The following is a 20,117-nucleotide window of genomic DNA, read 5'->3' as shown; positions in this document are numbered from 1 at the left end:
TTCCTTGAGCCAAGGACAAATAGAAAGATTCTAAATACATTTATATAATGAAACCTTTCCTTTCTTCTGCATGGAATTTCCTGTACTCTGTAGTTGGAGATTATGCAATAAATATTTGTTTGCATTTCATGTAGAAGAACTGTGAGATGAGCAAGCATATATTTTAAATTGGCAATTCTTTCTGTTTTGTAGGGGTTTACTAGGAAGCAAGCTATATCAGTTGCCAAAACATCAGTGCACATCATTTTTGATGAAAGTGGATCACAGGTACATTTTTCAGTTATGATATGAAAAGTATTTTGATTGGGCAGATTATCAAATGATGCTTGTTAGGAGATGTTACAGGATTGCAAGATGTGACAGCCAGCTGCTATAGTCACTGAGGAACCAAGCACCAAGTTATTTAATATGATTTTTTTCCCCTGATAGGTTGACATTTTTCTATGGCTTATACTACTTCTGGTCTTTTAGTACTTCTCGTCTTTTATGATAAAGTATCACAAGAAGAAAACACCTCTTAAGACAATTAGTAAATCATTGAAGATAAAATATTTCTCCTTGTTTACAGAACTAAAATCCCATAACTAACATATACATGCAAACACATTTGAAAGAGGTCTTTTTTTTTCAAAAAGGTACAGCAGTATGCAAATCAGGAAGTTTTTCAAACAAAATCTAGTGCCGCTAGGCCACTGAAATTCACTGTCTTTAATAACACTGGCCATGGTCCTGGAAAGCATCTTCATTATTTCAGATGGTATTTAGTTGCTTTCCTATTTAAGTGCTTCTCTGAATAGGAGCCATCAGTTTTACCCCCTCTACTGAATTCCCCATTAGTGACTGCACTATGAAGTAGATAGGCAAGGCTCCAGTGGGTTGCAGGAATTTTAGGCACTGTGTTGCCTTACTGTTCAATAGCTGGTCAAAATGAATATGGTGGTTAATGTACTGGCAGGCACTAGTGCCGTGTTTACAAAAACATCTCAGCTGCTCTGCTACCAATAGATCTATACCACTACTAGAAAATTTTGAAAAAATTAGGAGGCAAATGTAGTCCAGAGATCACATCCTTGTATTCTTTCCATCCAACTGCATGTACCACTTTCCACATACTCACATTGCAAGTGGGCAGCATTGTAAGAAGGTATAGATTTATTGTACAATCAAATATATTGTATGTAAAGAATGATGTTTGCTGACACTAAGATGCTTAGTGTTGCATTTAAATTAATTAAACACACCCTTTTTCCTGCAAACCACGTGCTTCATGCATTTGAAAAACTAAGATCAAGAGAGTCACCACTGTGATCAATGACTCTTATTTTCTAATACTGTATTTTAAGGTAATACACATTAAGCTTATGTAAGATATTATTTTTCCCAAAATACTGAATAGGTTCTTGTACCAGAAAGTCAGTTGTCACCTTGCATAAAAGGAAAGTCAGAAATAGAAAATAAATCCAATAAGTCCATAAAGCAGCAACTTTATGACGCACAGAAAAATATGAATAAAAATACTAAGCAAGACAACTGGGAACATATTCAATCCAAGGTAATTCAACTTATCATAACTAAAAACAGTACATCAGAAATAAAAGTAAAGTGTAATACTTGATTGTGCTTTATAGTAGGGAATTAATTTCATTGTAGTTATACTGCAGTGAGTGTTCTTGTACCAGTTATGGTTCTGATGCTAGTTGTCCCTAAGTTATATAACTTGTTTTTCTGAGTTCTTGTTTTCTGAGGCCGGTGCATCTTTGAGAGGTGACTTCAGAATATTTTGTTATTTATGTTTGTATATATTATGGTCAGTGGAGTTCTAGTGTTTCTTTTAACCCTTTTTGAGCTGTTAATGAGCTTCAGTATTAACATTTCTTATTAAAGGCAGGTGTTTCATGTGTGTAAATGCACACCCACACACAGAGTACAGCTAAGTATGAGGATCTGAGATATTTGTAAAGAAGGTCTATATCCCCTGCATGTTCAGATAACAGCTCCATGTGGATCTTCTTATGTGTAAATGATACTCTTAGAAGAGTCATGAGAGGAGCAGAGGATTGGATAACTTTTGTTTACACAAATCTGTTGAATTACACAGTTGATTTTTAGCCTCAGTATTTCAGGTGTAGCGAATTTCAGATGTCTACTGGATGTACATCTACTTAACTGGATGTAATTTGATCCCTGTGCAGTTCTTTGTAGTCATCCCAGTTATTGGAGTATACAGAGAAGAGTATTTGGCCCTTATTAGATTAATAAGGGTCAATTACTCTCTTATCAACATTGGAACTTTATCAAATCATGATTTCAGTTAAAAGTGTCTAGTTTTAATGACTATGTAATTAGCATGCCACATAACAACTCCTATGTGTAAAATAAAGTGTAGGAAATACATCTTTTACATTGCTATTAGCATGAAGAACCAGGATATTGGGCTTGATATTTTAAAAAACTGATTTTTCAGTAATCACATACATGTTAAATTGTGTGCGTGTGTGTGTTAAATATATTTGTGTCTTAAACTGTGCTAATGAATTGGGATTTTTTATGCATGTCAAGATCATCACACCTAGTAAGAGAAAAGTGTCCGAAGCAACAGTGGTTGTCCCAAGAACTGGTAGCTTGCCTGATAGGAGCCCATTGGTATTTGTCAGTACCTGTAAGTTCATGCTTATTTTCAAGGTTCAAAATATTAATTGATTTTTAAAAATAACTTACTTAGACTGCTTTATTTGGGGCAGTATGTATAGTTTTTACATTTTTATGCCAAATTTTTCTTATGCTCATTACAATCAGACAAAAGCTATCATGAAACTGGAATTGAGAAGAAAATGTTACTTGTGGTATCTCTTCATCAGATGTTTAATTTCTTAAATTTCTGTGCACCCTCTCAAACTTGACCTCTCAAGGACCAGCTCTGAGAGGTGCTTAACCTCACTTCTTGTCTAGCAGCTTGGCCATGAGTTTCTTTTGGAATGATCTGACTATCCTCTTAGATAATGATGCAAGGAGCTCAGCCCTCCTGGGAACTGGGAGGCAGGCCAGTGCTTCTGGTATTGGCTTCAAAAGAATAAATCTATAGGGCAGGAGGTATGAAAGAATCTTCCACAAATAATTCTTAGTTGACCCCTGGTAGAGTTCACATGCCTCCTGGCAATCCACAACAACAGTTGGCACTGCTTGGTCTTTCTCCTTTTTACATAAGAGACCTGTAGGAGAAAAGCCAGTAAGAGCTCAGTGGTGATAGAAGAAACTCTCTCCAAAGCACAGGTATCCTAATTGCTACATATAAATATAAAACGTTTTTTAAAAGAGTATTTTTGAAAGTTGAGAACTTTCACAAGAAGAGATTCTAAAATTAAAGTTACAGCTGGATTCTTTAAATGATTCTCCTCTGCCTTTTTTTAAGAACACCTGGCTAGACAAAGCCTTGGCTAGGATCAGATAAGTTGGAGATGGTCCTGCTTTGAGCAAAGGGTTGGACTAGATGACCTCCTGAGGTCCCTTCCAACCCTAATTTTCTATGACTCTTTCCTGTGCATAAGCATTATGGCATAATCATTAATTTAATGTTCGTGTACTATTTTTTCACAAGGAAACCATGCCTTATTTAGTGTACAGAATCTCCTTTTGTTCCTTATTCTCCATTGTAACTTCATTAAAATCAGTGAAATTGTTTGAAAGAAATGCTTATTTGTTACTGGAATTAGGTGACATTTGTTTAAAACTTTATAAAGGGGAGGCGTTATGCAACACCCTCTAGCTATACTGATGCAGTGGATGGCACAATCATGTTAATAGACGAAGATCATTCTAACAAATCTCTGGTTTGTTTACAGCAACTCCACGAAAGGGTCGATTTAAACTACCTTTGCAAATGATGAATTCTTCTGAAAGAACTAAAAGTTCTTTAACTGAGGGTGGAATAAAGAATTTAATTCTAGAGCCTGCTGGAGCATGTATGTCTTCTGTGTCTGAATCTCTTAAAAGGAATAATTCTGCAGAAAAAGTAACTAACTATATTTTTATGCTCTTGCTAAAATCTATTTTAGAAAGTATGTGCATAGTCAGTTCGTCACTATATAGAAAATATTTTTGGATTATTTTCATAACATCGTTTAGTCCATACCAGTGTTGGACCAAATATAGCCTTGCAGGTCCATATTACTTTCTTTCTAAATCATTTTGCTGCCTCATTTTGTGTTACAGATTACATTTCATCCAGCTAAAATTGAGGAGGATTCCTATAAACTTTAGACTCACTCATTCCATGGGATTGGCTAAATCTAATCATGTCTCCTGGGCAATGTTTTTGTTTTTTATTCATTCCATTCTCAAACTCCAGTACGGTATATTAGTAGTGACCTAGCTTTCTTTAGCTTTCTTGCACCAAAAGGATACTTGTAAATCACTAAAATATTGCTGACATTTATAAACATAATTGAAAAGATTACATTTTAGTATGCATATTCAAAGGAATACTAAATATTCCTGTCCTTTATCTCAGGATTGCCATCAAAATACAACACTAAACAATTTTTATAAAGAAGTTGTTAGACAACTTATTTACACGTGTTCCAATGTTGTGAGCACTTTAAACATAAATATGTGGGTACATCAAAAGGAGATGTATGATCAGCTTCATAGAAATCCTGTTTTTTATAAACATGCCTGTTTTATTTAGCCCATTTGATACCTGTTATTATTTATCCAGCTGTTTCAAAATCAGACATTTCATTTCTCAAATTTATTTTTTTTAAACACACTACAAAATATGTTTAAAAATAATATTGTCATCTAGACACAGCTTTGCAGACCCAAGGCCTGTTCAAAAATCCTTTTAAGCCCTCTTGTTGACTTAACTGAACTTGGAATCAGGCCTTCACTGAAGGCATACAGGTGTCACTGGATAATTAATCTGAATACAGTGGATTCCACAGGTATACACATTTCCTTGAAGAATCTTTACTACTATTAAGATGTAAGATGAGAAGAGTGCAATTTGACTGTCAGCACTTGGCTGACTTTGTGGGGCTGGAAGATTGGAAGTCATCCTTTACTTGCAGGTTATGCATATCTGATATGTAATTTAAAGCACGGTGAATACATTGAAATGGTATTTATTGTAGGATTCCAAAACATTTTTCCATGTACAGCTGCACCTAAGAAGTTTGTGACTCTTAAGACATAGTACAGATTTATCAAAAGTAGTTCATTATCTGTAAAGCTTACTTTTTTACTTAAAAGACACGATTCAATAATTTTAGGGGAGGCAGGGTGGTGTACTGGGCAATGCATTTTGTGCAACACAAATTAATTGCAAGTCAAGAATAAGAAATGAGGCAAGATGATTTGAAAACCTTTTTAAAACATATAAAATGAGAAGATTTATATTTTATTTGAAAATGCTTTTTAATAAGGAACAAAACATATTTTTCCGTGCCAATATATTTTTGTAATTTCTTACTTTGTCTATAGCAAATGTCAGCTGAAGAAGTTTTGAAAATGATGCAAAGTGAGGCAGACAGTAAGACTGGCCAAAAACAAATGTTAGGTGAGTACTTTGGCAAATTTTCAGTACTGTTTTTAAACTGTTCTATTTTCATATTGTTATGAAAGTGGCAAAATTAATTTGTAATACTAAATTCATGTTTTATTTAGATGAACTATTAGATATTGTTCCTGATTCCCAACCACTAGAGAGAAATGATAAACCTCTGTAAGTATGACATGACAACTGTTAATGTATCTCTTATGTAATGACTAGTTTTAAGAACATTACCTGTAAGTACATCTATAAATATACTGATTAGATTCCTGTATTGTGATTTGACAAGTGCTTGTAGTGAATTACAGAAAATTTAGATATCTAGATCTTCCTGAATTATTTAGCTGTATTTTGGAACTATTAGCTAAAGGCTCAGCCATTTATTACACTTTTTGGGTTTGTTTTATTCCTGCAATGCAACTTTTAGAAACATTCATTCAACCAAACCATTTCCAGACTGGTTTTTAAAAACATGTTTACCAATTAAATCTTCTGTGTTTTAATAGTCATGAAAAGGAATGAGCTAATAAATCAGGAATGTTTAGCAAGATCTAGTAATTTCAATTAAAGAACACATCGTTCATGCGTTCTTTATTAGTATTTGTGATCCCTGTAGCAAATAATAATAAAAATGTCCCGTCTTTGACTCTCCTAAACATGCATCAAGACTCAGCCACAAGCAAGTCTAATCACAGTCTTTGAATTTTTAAAATTGAAATAAAATAGACTGTCACTATATTTAATTTTTAGTTTAATGTGATGATTTTCCTTTTTACTGTATTTTCCTTGTTATGTAATGATCAATTCCATTTTGTTATAAAATTTAACGTCTTAATTAGTAGTGTTATTATTTAGAAAATATTTTTCTGACATATGTTTATTATAGTTACTTATAAATACCTAATTTCTGTATTTCAGTTTTAATACAGTAGAATTATTTTTGTAGATTGCCTGGTATTTTGGAAATTTCTTCTGATGAAAATAAAACCTGGAAAAAAAGGGCATGTTCTGTGCCTGAGAGCATTATAACAAGCTGTGACAAACAGAAAACAAATACATCAGCAGGATATGCATCCCATCAAGGTGAAGCTTGATAAATATTTATTAATGGCAAATTATTTTTGTACTCAATTTTTCCCATGTTTTTAATTTTCTTTTTTATTTGCATTAGTTTCTATTCTTAGTGAAAGAGCTTCCAAACAAAGAGCTTTCTGTTCAATTTTTGAAAGTACATCTCCAAAATGTCAGAGTAGAAATATAGAAAAGAAGCAAAAAAGTGAAGCTAATAAAATGAAAGAGGAATACTGCAGAATGCAAACTGGGCAATCACTAACCACCCCTAAGCATTTGGAACAGAAAATACTATGTACAGAGGCAACAGATACTCGTAGTATACCTGAAATAACACCTTTTAAATCAATTCATCCAACAAGAATGGCTGAAAAATCTTTGATGAATGTTGATTTAATGGAGTACAAAGATAAAAAAGGGACTTCACATTGCAAAAGCTCTGAGAAGGTAAGAGTTTTATCTTGGTTCATCTGCCTTGGAGACAGGAAAGTTTTAGTTTCCTTTCTATGTTACGTTTTCATTATGTCAGTATTTGCTTTATGGCATATTTTAATTCTACTTATTTGCTCACCACTCAGCTTGTTATCATGCAGAATAATAAAGGGGTTTGCATGTTCTCAGATCTTATTCATTTGTATGTATATGCTTGGATCTTAGTGCACTTGTAAATGTTACCTTATACCATAATGTCCCATTTAAAACAAATTTCTTTCTGAAATATTTAGAAATGGAATCCAAATTTGGCCAGGTGAAGGGATTTAAAATCTTGCCCTTAATGTGAGTTTAGGTCTTTTTTGGTTGATAAAAATTAATATAAAATAACTGAGAGTCATATCCTGCAAACACTAGTAAGCAAGTGCTAATTACTGTTATCTGTCCTACTGATAAAGGTGTTCAGATTCATACCTCCTGCATGAAAAGCTGTAGTTGGAAAATTTCTCTGAGAATTTCCTTTAGAAATGTTCTTACATTGCCCAAGTAGTATACCTGTTGAACATACCTAATGGGAAAAAATACCTTCAAGCTTAGTGAATTTCTGGGATCTATAGGAGTCTGGGCTTCCTGAATAAAGTCCCGTAGCACAACTGGAGCTCGACCTTTCTATGAAGCAGGCATCTGGACAAAGTTAAAATGTTATAAATAAAGTTTTTTGTTACAGAAAGCAAAATCCAAAGAAACGGCTGAAGCAGCAGAATCACTAATAAATAAAATTAGTGACAGATACAAAAAAAAGAATGACAGTAAATGTGCAAGAAAAGTAACAGAATCTTTAGGTAACAACAGGTATGATGTGAATCAGGTTTTTCTTTTTGTAGTGTAAGAGCAATGTTAGAGCCATGATGGTTCAGAAATTATGTGAGGGGCAAGGATTTCTTAGAGTGATTTCTTTTATTGGACCAACTGCATAGTTAGATAAGCTTTTGAATGCAAGACATCATAATTGAAGAAAGTCTTGCATTTGAAAGCTTGTCTAACTCTATCCCAACTATGAAGTTGGTTCAATAAAAGATCATCATAAGAAACCCCATTTCTTGCTTTGCTTTGTGTATGTCTTAGTTATGACTTACTCGTAAGTTTGCGGGTGGTTCACTTTGTGTCCTGTGCTAATTGATATTGATTCAGTTCTGCCATGCAAAAATAGAAAAATACTAGAAGCTACATCCACATTAAAAGGAATTTGGTGGAATCAGAAAATATGACCAGTGATTCTTCTTCAGACATGTATACATGTGGATTCCATGCTTGCTGTTCATATTCCCCTTACATAAAAGATCAAAATCTTTTAACCAGCTGTGACCATTAGAGCGGCATACACATCTTGCACATTCTTGTGCTTCCGCTCCTGAGGTCTTAAGTGTAGACCATCCCTAATAGCTACTTATTTCCTTTTTTGCCATCTGTGGCAGAGAGACAGAACAACCTCCGTATTCTCTTAGCTGATGCTATCTTACCCGGTTTTATTGCTGTTAATATTTTTGTTTATATTTTTTTCTCTTCTCTATAATTTCGATGTTAGCTGGCTGGAAAAAAATAACTAGGTAAAGTTAAAATGATTCAGCTGTCATAATACCTGGGTGATCAGCCACGTCTGTCATGTTTTCTGAATGATTGATACAAGGATATATCTATCTTAGTGTTACGCTCCTAGGTGCACCCAAAAATCCCACTTGGCCCTACACTGTACCTTTTAGATATCCAAATATAGCTGTTGTGCAATTCTGAAAATGTTTCTACATATGCTTGGAAGTCACTTGGAAAATTTTGAAAATGTAACCTTTCTGCCTTGCTGAATGATATGGAATAATCCTGAAAAAAATTGAGAGGGATTGGAATTGATTTATACTTGTGCAATTTGTTTGCAAAATCCATTTTATAAAGTGCTGAAATTTTAAAATATATTTTTGTTATGTTACACATGCTAACTTGGCCACATGTTAACTTTGATTCTATTTTAGCAAATATTAATAACCATACCACACTTTATTAGCAAATATTTCTTCATGCTACCAAGTCTTTCTTTTATGTTAATGGTATACTGAATATGTTTTTGCAATACATTTTATGATTTTTTTTTAGGTCATTAAATAAGTCTGGATTCAGTGCCAATAAGGTATATTTATATTTTGTTGAAGTACCTGAAAACTTTATCTGAAAATTGATACGTTGTACTAAAGTATAACAAAATCTTGTTTTTCATTGCACTTCTAATACTTGAAATATCCCATAGTCCTGCAGGGCTGACAAGAAGCTCCTGGGGCTCCAGATCTGCTCCACAGCCCTCTGGCAGAATCAGGAGGCTAGAGGCAGAGAGCCTTTTGGAGAGCTCTGCTCTCCAACTCTGACAGCTGAGTGCCCAGGCGCAGTGCTCATTATCTGTCCACCCCGCTCCTCCTTCCTTCCCCTTAGAAGTGGAGGGTAAGAAGTAGGGCACTATGGGATATGGTGGATCCAAAGGCACTCTTTCTGCCCCCCTTGCACTACAGTTCACCATCCACATTTAGTTCCACAGAGAAGTTGCTGTTTCATCCAGCAGTGTTTTTGTAGTGCTACAGGGAGCATGCACATCTGTTCACTTGACTTCTGTATTGCTAGAAAGGACTAATATAGCAATACAAATGTTACATTTGTCATACCCTTAGTTAACTGATTTATTGCCCATGTTTATACTGAAGAACATGCTTTTTACTGATGACTAAATAAGCTCCACATAACTCTTATTTTCTTCATAGGAAATAGTTCAGAATAGAAGTTATAGAAACCTGAAAACTGCTACTACTCTTAATATAAGTGCAGGATACGTGTAAGTATTTGGTACTTCTGTTTGGAAATGTCAGTTATCTAGCCTTGAGTATTCATCAATTCACCAAAGGTTTTTGTTATTTTTAATCTTATAACAGGGATGATGTCTACAATTTCAACACAAGTGGATTTGATGAACCTACAATAAAGCTTGGAGTAAGATTACAACTGTAATTAGGATTAAAAGAACAGAATACAAAGGAACTCTGTTAATAGAAAATTGTATTTCTATTTGAAAATTACAACATGACCCAGAATAAGATAAACACTTTGGATGCGTCCAGACAAGGATGGCCATGCAGTATGTGGCGCCACAAATGTGTGCAGCGCCACATACTGCACAGTCAGGTATTTTCCGCGCTGCAAAGGCACACTGCCCTGGGGTTTTTTTGTGTGAGTTTTATTGACCCCTGGATACTCAGTAGGATCTTCTGTTGATCTGCCATTATAAAAATTATTAGAAGAATCATTTTAAAATAATTTAAAAACAAATAAAGATCTTATTTAAAGGACAGTATAGCAGATCCTTCTTGTTCCAGTTAGTCAACTAAAAAAAGAAAGAAGAAGATAAGTTTCCTGTTAAAAATGTGGTTGAGACAGCTGCTCTTGTTAGTGCATTGTTCTGTTTAACAAAAGTTTTTTTATTTCTCTGATTTTATAATTGTAAAACCAAATTCTAGAATGTAATAGGTATACAGTAAAGTTTTCATGAGTACCTAAGTGATTTTGGAAGCCAAACCACAGTTTCTAAATGGATTTTAGATGTTTTGAAAATCTGTGAGACTTGCATTCCAAAGCCCCTGATTTTTAAGGATGTTTAGACAGCTAAAGATGTAAATGGAAGATTTTCAAGTATGCCTGAGTATATGTCCTGATGCAAATAAATACCTTTGAAAATCCGAGGCAATGATTTGAAAATTTCTAAGGTATAAAGTTAACTGTTTTAACTTAAATAAAAGCTAAAATATCTGGGTAAAAAGGCATATACTTGTTCTGTGTCTGAATTACTAACGTATAAAATATGAATATACATTGGTATTTTTTCTCATTTGTTTGTTTTACCTTTTTAGATCCAAGAAGTACATGTCACCAAACTGAAAGCTAATACAAACCCGACAAAAAAACTGTAAGCATATTACATTGTTTTTCATGTCTGGGAAATGCAACAGAGAAAAATAATGAGAAAATATTCATTATGAGCACTCTCTCTTAGAGATGCTCATAATTAATATTTTAATTTACTTCCATCAGCCTTCCTCTGTGCAAGTCCACATGGCATATGCAAGTGCTCCAGATATAGTGAGGAAAACCATCTTGTAGTTTTGCTTCCCCAGGAAATAATTTCATTATTTCTTTTCTTTTCTTTTCTTTTCTTTTCTTTTCTTTTCTTTTCTTTTCTTTTCTTTTCTTCAGTAGGTAAAGCAGATCTAATGCTTTCTAGGTTACATGTTGCTTTTACTCCTTTGCTTTTGGCAAATTTGCCTATAGCTTTTCTGTTTTAATTAGGTTATCTAGGTTAGTGCAAGTTGTTTTTCTTTATGAAGATTGCTTTGTTTTTTCCTCATAAGACACTCTGTTGGGAGACAGCCTAATGGCAGTTTTGTACTGTCCTCTCATTAGTTGTGATCACTCCCCAAGAAAACAGACTATTTATTGGGTGCCTTATTGCTTAAAACTTGGAAGCTAGTATATTAGCTCTAAAGGAGAAGGAGGTCTCTAGACTTGCCAAAATTATGATATCTGGAATGTGTGCATTGATTCCTCTCCCACACACTTATATACCATTAGTAGTAAGGTGTAAACAGTCTAGTCAGGTATTTTCAACTTTAATTCTCTTTTAGGAATCCTGATGAAAAAAAAACTGTCATTGAGAAAAAAGAAGGGAAAAAAGTAAGTTCTTTAAACTCCGGGAAAATTGATTGCAGAGACCAAAAATTAACATTTTAAATAACCATAAATACAAAGGATTCTGAAAACTCTAAGACTTTGGCTTTTAGTTCAAATTGCCTATTTCCCCCTTTCAAAGGTACCAGTATTATTTAAGTAAGAATTATATTATAAATAAAAGACACAAATTACCTCTAAACACTTCTTTATCATAGGCTAGAAATAATCAAAACAAGAAGCATCTGTTCAGTGACACAGACACAGAATATAGAGGTGATGACAGCAAGACAGACGTTAGTTGGCTACAAGAGTCCAGTAGAAAGCATAAACCTCAGCTAACAGACTATAGTAGAAATCAGAACCTAAAGAAACCAAAAAGGGTAGAAACAAGTAAGAAACTATTTGATGTACAGGTTTGCGGAATGACCTTGCATTATAATGAATTTGCAAAAATTTAATTATATTTGCCATAGATAATGTATGTTATATTTCAATATATATCAATCATATTCTTCTCTTAACTTCCAAAACATTTCGCATTTGTTAGGCTTAAGCCTTTATGAAAGTGATTTTTGAAAAGTGCTTAATTTGGACCAGAAAAAAAACTTTAAAAAAATCTTATTACTATCAAAATAAGCTATAGACAATTTACGGAATAAATAAATCGATAGATGAATACGATACCTTCTTCAAACCAATGTAGTTGGTTAGAATTGCAGATATTATGGTAGTTTTTTCAACTTTTTTGTTTTAACAGCAGAAGTAGTCCCTGAAGCTGCAGATCTGATGGATATCTCTAAAGAGGAAAAAACAAAGAACAAAAAGGTAAAAATGCAACTTGAATTAATACACATTGAAATATGTGTTTCATTACGTACTTCTTAACTGGGCTAAATATTTTTTTAATTATCTCTATTAATTTGCTGAAACTTCTACAAAGTTATTTCAAAATTATTTTTAAAATGTGGTTTAAGCTGTTTTAGCAGTAGAGCCAATTAAAATGTCAGATATGGTAGGTCTTACTCCCTGATAACACTAGCTAAGAGTTGCCATACACTGGAGACTTCTGCTGCTTTTCTAGTCTCCTCTTTTATATTTGTCAAAACACCTACCAGAAGTCTGTTAACCTTCACTTACCACTACGGGCATTTTCATCTGTTTCACTGGATATCTGCACTATTTTTAGCTTGTACAAAATTGTGAATATATGCTGGTCCTCTCACCAGGAGAATGAGGAAAACAGTCTTTAATCATTGGAATTAACTGTTGGCTTATTAACCTGCCAAGTTTTGTCTGAGCCAGGGTTAGACTAACATTAAATATTACTTGCTGTATTCATCCCAGGTCTTAGTATGCTAAAGTCAGTTGAGCCACATTACAAATAATGTAATTTATCTTTGTCATGCAGCAAAGATATTTTTACTTTCCAGTCATTTTATTTTTCAGTGGTTTGTTCCTAGTATGTAAAGTGTTTTACCTTGCTACCCTACCCATACTTCTTGTAGTTGCATGTGATTGTAAAGTTGACGATTTTATTTTTTTCTGAAGGTACCTGCTTGTAAAAAAACAAGTACAAAGACTGATGAGAGTATAAAACAAACGGTCAAACCAGAAAGGCCTCGAAGAGCAGCATTATCCAAAAAAAGTTACAAAGATCTCTCAAATTCAGAGTCAGACAGTGGAGAGGAAGCTTTAGAGTACCCTGTTAAACTAAAAATGCAGGTAAACTGCACTATCGTTCTCCTAAAGACCTATTAAGGCTTGGTACCTTGAATTAAAAAAAAAAACCCTCTGATTTTAAAGATGTTCTAAATGCTGAGTTGCCTAATTTAGATTCTCTGAGATTAATTTTTGGAAGCCTCCATGCTTTCCTTAGACAGCAGATAGAATTGTGGGTTCTCAGCTGCTCTTGAAATCATTCCCTACCTTTTCTTCACTATCTCACTTCAACAGACTTTTGAGGTGCTGACAAACATGGGAAAAACAAAAAGCCAACACTTTACTGGAAGACGAATCCTGTCAATTCGACCTGGCTCCCTGTATAGCTTACTCAGTTCAGGAGGGCTTTTTGGCGATTCAGTCAATCAGCTATTAGATAAAAGCACCACAAAGCCCTGCTGAAGTGCATGAGCTATACAGATGCTGGGCGAGCTGGCTCAAACTGACACAATTTGTCTTCTAGGCACACATTGTACTTGGCATGGGGGCACTCTGTGTTGAAAGTAAAGCACTGTGTTTTGGATTTTTTTCCCCCATGTTTGTAAGCAGCCTTGGTTTACACTTCCCCTTAGTAACCAGAAAGAAGGCACTGAGCAGACTTGCAGATTAGGGCCCACAATATCTGCCTGCATAGTTGTGTTGTATTGTGTTATAGATTTATAACACCTGTCAGTATGCATAGGTATTCAGTAAGTGACACAATAAACTTCAAAGCAGTTTGAACTGGAATTCACTGCTCCCGGATGCAGCATCTACACATGTGCCTGGGACAGCTGCACTTTGAACCAGGGCGGAGCATCCCGGACTTGCAGGGGCACAAAGTGTCAACCCTAGGCCCTAGGTGGTGGTGTTGGGTTGTGGAGGGCCTGGCTGGGGCATGAGGGTGCTGAGAGTGTGCAGCCATGTGGCTAGGCACTTTAGCACCCTTGTGCCCCAGCCCTCCCTGTCTCCAGCAGTACTATCTTATGGTGAAGTAAATTAATTTACTATGCCCTAATACTGGCGCACGTGTGGACTGTGACACTTTACTGCAGAGCTAATTAGTCAACTCCACGGTAAAGCACATGTGCATGCGCCCAGTGGGTGCGTCTACACGAGATGCTACATCTCTGTAGCTTGTTGCCACTGTGCAGTAGTTGCTAAAAATAGCAGTGTGGTATTGGGACTGCACAGTAACCTTGGTTAAGCAAGTACTAAATGACTGCACAATAACAACTGCTCAGTCTGCTGCACATGTAGACGCACCCAGTGAGTTGAAATGTAATCCTTATATAGATTTTTTTACCTCTAGAAAGAACATGAAAATGGACAAAACAAAACAGTCAAGCAAAAGAAGACCACTGGCTCTACAGATTCAGAAAAGGAAGTAACAAGAAAACAACAGATTATCAAAAATAAATCAAAAGATCTTGCAAGACAAAGAAAAAAAAAAGGATTACCAGTGCCATCAACTGAAAGTCCAGCATCTATTGAAACAGTGAGAAGTGTGTATTAGTCATACGTTTGCTTTTAGCATTTTCAGACCCAATGTTCCTTCCACACCAAAGTTCCTTTCAATCACCTCTTGACTTGAGACAGAGCTTCTTTCTGTTCTTTTACAGGAAACTGCTCAAATATACTACTTTTTAGATTTCATAAGTAAGCCTAAATAATTTTGTCCCATTGCATATCAGCAACCTGTTAGATTTTCAGTTTAATCCTTTTTTGACATCCTGTCTGCCCATTTGGGTCATAAGTACTTGTTTTGGTAGATCTTTACAGTGATCCAAAACTCTTAGATTACAGGGTTGATTACAGTGCCCTTTAGGAGTCACTGAGCTGATTTCAGGATTGCTAAAATTATCCACCTAGTAGAGACCACGTGGTCATTTTGGTCTTTGTCCTCTAAAAGTCCTGTTCTCTTTAGAAGGGAGGGCAGGCTGTTCATTAATATTCTTATTCTGAGATTTGTAGGGTTGCAATCTGGACTTCTGTTCACGTACTCATCTTCCACTGTTCCTTGTAGTTGCCTTCCAGATCAGACCCTGTAGAGTTATTCTGTAATCACTTTTCAAGTGAGACTACTGTGGGGGTTGGCAGTGTTTTTGCACAGTGCCAAAAACACCTGCAACCTTGACTTGTAAAATGTTGGCATGCCAGGGGCAGATGGTAGGGGAACTTTGCAGTGTCCAATCCTTGTTGTGGCAGTGCAGCGCTGGCCCCTTCCCTGAGGTGTGCGTGCGAAGCAAAACACCTTTGTATGCCACACTCTGGCACATGTGCTAGGGGTTGCTTACCCCTGCGCTACTGCCTCCTGCCTAGGCTACTCAATACCCTCAATTAAGTGTTTTATTCTCTAGGTCAGGGGTTGTCAATCAGGGGTACAAGTACCCCTGGAGGTACTTAGAAAGACCCTAGGGGGTAAGCACGGGTGGGTGGGGACAGAGCGTGTGGGATGGGGACAGAGCAGCGGGGGAGGGCAGCGGCGCCCCTCTGCAGGCCACACAGACGCTGTCCAGCCGGTTGGATGCTGGGGGGAGGGAGCTTGCACATGGCAACTGCCAGGACTACGGACCACACCACGCTGTCGCTGCTCTGCTTGCGGCCGTCCCCATCCCCCCCACTCCACATCCAGCTGCACGCCACCCCTTCCCCCCCAGCTCCGTGTCTGGCCGCCAGGGGTACACTTATTAAAAAAGGTTGAAAACCCCTGCTCTAGGTGCTGAGAAACTGTCAGAGGAGGCACTCATCCAAGAGCACATTTCAATGGAAAGATCAACATCATCTCTTCAGGACCCAACACCAGAAAAGGACTCTTTAGACACTGTGAAATTAATGTCCATTAATATGCTGCATGCAACAAAAAAGAATGATCAACATACTTCTCTAAACCAGTCTCCTGAAAATACTGTGAGAAAGTCCATGTTTGAAAATGAAAGTTTTTCACCAGGTTTAAGTCCAGTCTCTTTGGTAAGAGTTTAAAAGTTATGATTTACAATTAATACACTTGTGTTGGACATTTTTAATCAGTGTCCTGCAGGATTAGGGGACATGTTTAATCAAACAGTGAACCAAGCTGGTCTAATTAAGAACGTTCACTTTTTGGAGAAGTTAATCAGAACTTACTGATATAAATAATAACATCATGTGTAAGTCCCAAACAAAATTTAAGGCTGCCTTCAGCTGTCTTCTGAATATATGCATAGTAAGATGTGATGAAGAGCTTTAATCCCAAAATATACAAAGGAACTTTAGGCTCCAGAGTGGAATTTACAAATCCAGGTCGAGCTTAAGTTTTTTCTGTGCAGTGGATTTAGATAACTAGGCCTGGGATTCACAACAGCTAGCATGCTGAACAATGAGATGCTAGAGCAAGCCAATACGAACTGCTGAAGAGGTGTATATGATATATAATTATTTATTGTTTAAACCAAAATGCCTTTTTTCAATAATGATTTATTATATATTAATGTTCAGCCCAGCCTGACTGCAGTAACCATAGACAAAACTGTCACAAGTAGAAAAGTCATAGAGATTTCTGTACCTGATGTAGAACTGAGCAATATTAATGAAGCAATCCAGCTTGAAAATTACCGTTCTGGCAAACTTGCCATTGAAGAAATGAAAGATCTCACCAAAAATATCATGCAAAGTAAAGGAGAGGTATGGTATCTGTCATCTATCCCTTTTAAAAAGCTGTGGCTTTGTATGTTTTGTTTATTTTTACATGTAATCAAGACATTAGGAAATAATGTCTATCTGTTGCTTTACGATATCAACATTAGAGGCTATTGTTTACCTGTAATAGTGCCTGCAAATTTTATTTTCCTTTCTTAAAAATGTTTGGGATGTAATTAAGTTAGAAATTTCATAGATTTCATAGACAGCTAGAAAAGAATTCTGTACCAAGACCTTTTAATTCCTGTCTTCATGAAGAATATGTAGTATCTCTTTCCTTTTGGTTTTTGATCTTGATATTTTTATAAAATAAAAATCAGTTTTCACAGACGGAAAAATTCTTTTGCTTCTGCATGCAAAAGTTTTTAAAATAGAAAGTGGTTTCTTATCATTGTAGCCTTAATATGCTACTACTTAGTATAGCTACTAATACAAATATTGGTAAGTAAGCATTAAAATTTTCCTCTATAAGCCAGGGTACTTGTATAAAACTTGTATACACAAACTAATTTATTTATTGTTACTTCATATTTTCATATTTCTTATTTAAAAAAAAAATTGAAATGGAAATTCTTGAAATTCAAGAAGATGTTGAAGATCTAAATAGGCTCCCTATCTTACAGGTAAAATGATTATTTTTCTTTTAGGAATCCTTATCTCCATCTCAGTTAACCACTTCTAGTGGAGACAGAGAACAGTCATGGCGTAAAGACCCTGTAGGTCACATACATGAATCTGGTACGTAAACTTCATTTATGAAAAAGCACTCATCTTAATAATTGTAAATAGGCGATGAAAATATTTTCTTAAATACATAAATATGGCCTGACTCTTCACAACCTCCGCCTCTTGATTTGTTTTCTCATTTGTACCCAATTAATTACTTTCCTAAAATTAGTATATCTTTGTTATTGACAAGGCGTTCCTGTTGGATGTAATGCTTATTTACTCATACTGTAGAAGGACCAGTTAGCAATGAGTTTAAGCATCCCTTTGCCTACATAGGTTGTCAGGTTAATAGCTGACCTTCAACTAAAAGGAGGAGGGGGGATTTAGTAGCACTACCCAGGATTCCAGGACTAGATTATATGAACGTTAATTTATTAGCAAGGAACGCTGTTGCCCCAATAGGGTTGGAAGGAAGTGTTTTATTATAACCATGGATCCACTAGCAAGCGTAGACTTTTGAGACTTGCATCCACTGTACTTTGTTACCACTTCATTTAAGAGCTAAATCTAGTGCTCATAATATGAAACTAGTCCCTCAGCCTTTATTTAATCAAATATCCAGTCCTACTGTAGAGGTTTGTGCTGCTTGTTAGTCTTACAGGAGCAAAGCATCTGCAGAAATAATCCCCAGTAGAGACATGAGCACCTTTTAATGGGCATTTTCCAGAAGGTTCTCACTAACTATGTACTTTTCTGCTTCTTTGGTGTTGTCTGTATGGCAATATCATTGGTATATAAGCATAAAGATAATGAAAGCAATTGGGCTATATGACCCTTATTTGCATAGTTATAAATGTTTGATGGTAGCACATGACCATTTGCAAATGCAATACTCAGATTCCAGTATGATTCCGGAAGTGGTAGAGCAAAGGCACATACTCCCAGAATGTGGGAATAAACTCTTTTTAGTGATTAGAAAAATCTGTCAGACTCTCATTGCTCCACACAAAATCATACAGAAAATAAATTATCCTGTGCTTCTTTCTAAGTAACTTAAAATAGAATGCGTTTTTATCATGCTTACAGGACCTTCCATACATTCAAATCTCAAACGAATGTATTGCAGTGACATAGAAAGTGATTCTGATGAAATGATGGAAATGAGGAAAGAAGAGGATGAAAAACGAAAGAGAAAAATAAAGTTACTCCCTAAAAAATTATTCAAAGCAGATGAAGATATTGCCAGTAGTAGAGGTTAGCAAGAGCTCAAGTTGACCTTTAAATATCATCATACAAGAAGTATAAACCAGAAACATATTAATAAAGATCATATTGCAACTCTAGATTAAATCCACAGGATCCTTTCGTAAGCTCAATTTATTGCAGTATGTAAGAAAACAGACTCAGCTGTTTTTTTCTGAGATACCAATGGAATGTGCTCAGGAACATTTTCTTTCCTTACCTAGTAATGTAAATATTCAAGAAATACTGTATGCTGCTTATCTTTCAGATGAGTGAGAAAGCATAATTTTTCTCATCAGTAAAAATATTTTCACAGAAGTAAGGCTTTAAACCCAATATTTTTCTCAGATTGAATGTTGGCTATTTATATTTTGTATACTTAAATTATCAGGTTAAGAGTTGAATAAAGTGTTTTCTGACAGTTTCTTCAGTTAATAAAATGGGAACAAGTTCTCGCTGACTGTTTTCTGCTCTATTGCAAAGCAAGGAGACCAAAAATTCAGGTTCAGTAGAATCAAAAGATTAATAACTGTCTCTCATTCCTGTGTGTATGCTTTTCCACAACCAGTTCCTTGGTGTGAGTCAAGGCTGGACTTAGAGAGGAGGACTAAACGGAAGGAGAACAAACAACAGAAAACTTAAGACTTCACAATGTACATCAGTATAGTAGTGCACTGGTGACCTGGCAAGAAAGGTGTGAACAGTAACTGCAGATCTTACTGAAAAAAGTAGAGTTAGTTTTGGGAGTGCTTGTGATCAAGCCCAAAGACACAGCTTTTCTTACAGGGGGCTGCACTATTAATGAGTCTCATACCAAAGAACATTAGGGGTACAGTGATGTACCCCTAATGTTCATCTTTACCATGAATTCTGTCAACTTCAGTTAATGAAACTACCTTGCTTCTCCTTTTCTGTATGTTCTCTGTTTTTTCCATGTTTTCCATTTTCTTTTCTTCTTCTTACCTTCTTTCACCTCTCCTGAAGAAGAGGCCAAATTAATAGGAGAGAGAGCTGGATCATGGTC

General features: G+C 35.6%; 1 protein-coding gene across 3 annotated transcripts in view; it reads left to right on the top strand.

Annotated features, from left to right (window-relative positions):
* Window positions 1–20,117, top strand: part of SYCP2 (synaptonemal complex protein 2) — a 45,695-nt gene that overhangs the window by 18,776 nt on the left and 6,802 nt on the right. For 2 of the 3 annotated variants that reach the window (XM_025204717.1, XM_006024090.2), the window contains 22 exons: window positions 193–267; window positions 1,397–1,552; window positions 2,560–2,659; window positions 3,840–4,009; window positions 5,479–5,554; window positions 5,662–5,719; window positions 6,495–6,631; window positions 6,720–7,066; window positions 7,779–7,903; window positions 9,197–9,230; window positions 9,850–9,920; window positions 10,018–10,075; window positions 10,990–11,045; window positions 11,761–11,809; window positions 12,022–12,196; window positions 12,564–12,631; window positions 13,355–13,528; window positions 14,817–15,009; window positions 16,224–16,474; window positions 16,982–17,167; window positions 17,830–17,920; window positions 18,938–19,105. In XM_025204717.1, coding sequence (XP_025060502.1) covers window positions 193–267; window positions 1,397–1,552; window positions 2,560–2,659; window positions 3,840–4,009; window positions 5,479–5,554; window positions 5,662–5,719; window positions 6,495–6,631; window positions 6,720–7,066; window positions 7,779–7,903; window positions 9,197–9,230; window positions 9,850–9,920; window positions 10,018–10,075; window positions 10,990–11,045; window positions 11,761–11,809; window positions 12,022–12,196; window positions 12,564–12,631; window positions 13,355–13,528; window positions 14,817–15,009; window positions 16,224–16,474; window positions 16,982–17,167; window positions 17,830–17,920; window positions 18,938–19,105 — 2,818 coding nt within the window. The remainder of the gene's footprint in view (window positions 1–192; window positions 268–1,396; window positions 1,553–2,559; window positions 2,660–3,839; window positions 4,010–5,478; window positions 5,555–5,661; window positions 5,720–6,494; window positions 6,632–6,719; window positions 7,067–7,778; window positions 7,904–9,196; window positions 9,231–9,849; window positions 9,921–10,017; window positions 10,076–10,989; window positions 11,046–11,760; window positions 11,810–12,021; window positions 12,197–12,563; window positions 12,632–13,354; window positions 13,529–14,816; window positions 15,010–16,223; window positions 16,475–16,981; window positions 17,168–17,829; window positions 17,921–18,937; window positions 19,106–20,117) is intronic. The other variant, XM_025204718.1, reaches the window with a different exon arrangement.

This window comes from Alligator sinensis, unplaced genomic scaffold (genome assembly GCF_000455745.1).
Source record: "Alligator sinensis unplaced genomic scaffold, ASM45574v1 scaffold970_1, whole genome shotgun sequence".
NCBI lineage: Eukaryota > Metazoa > Chordata > Crocodylia > Alligatoridae > Alligator > Alligator sinensis.
This window is presented reverse-complemented; position numbering and strand designations above follow the sequence as displayed.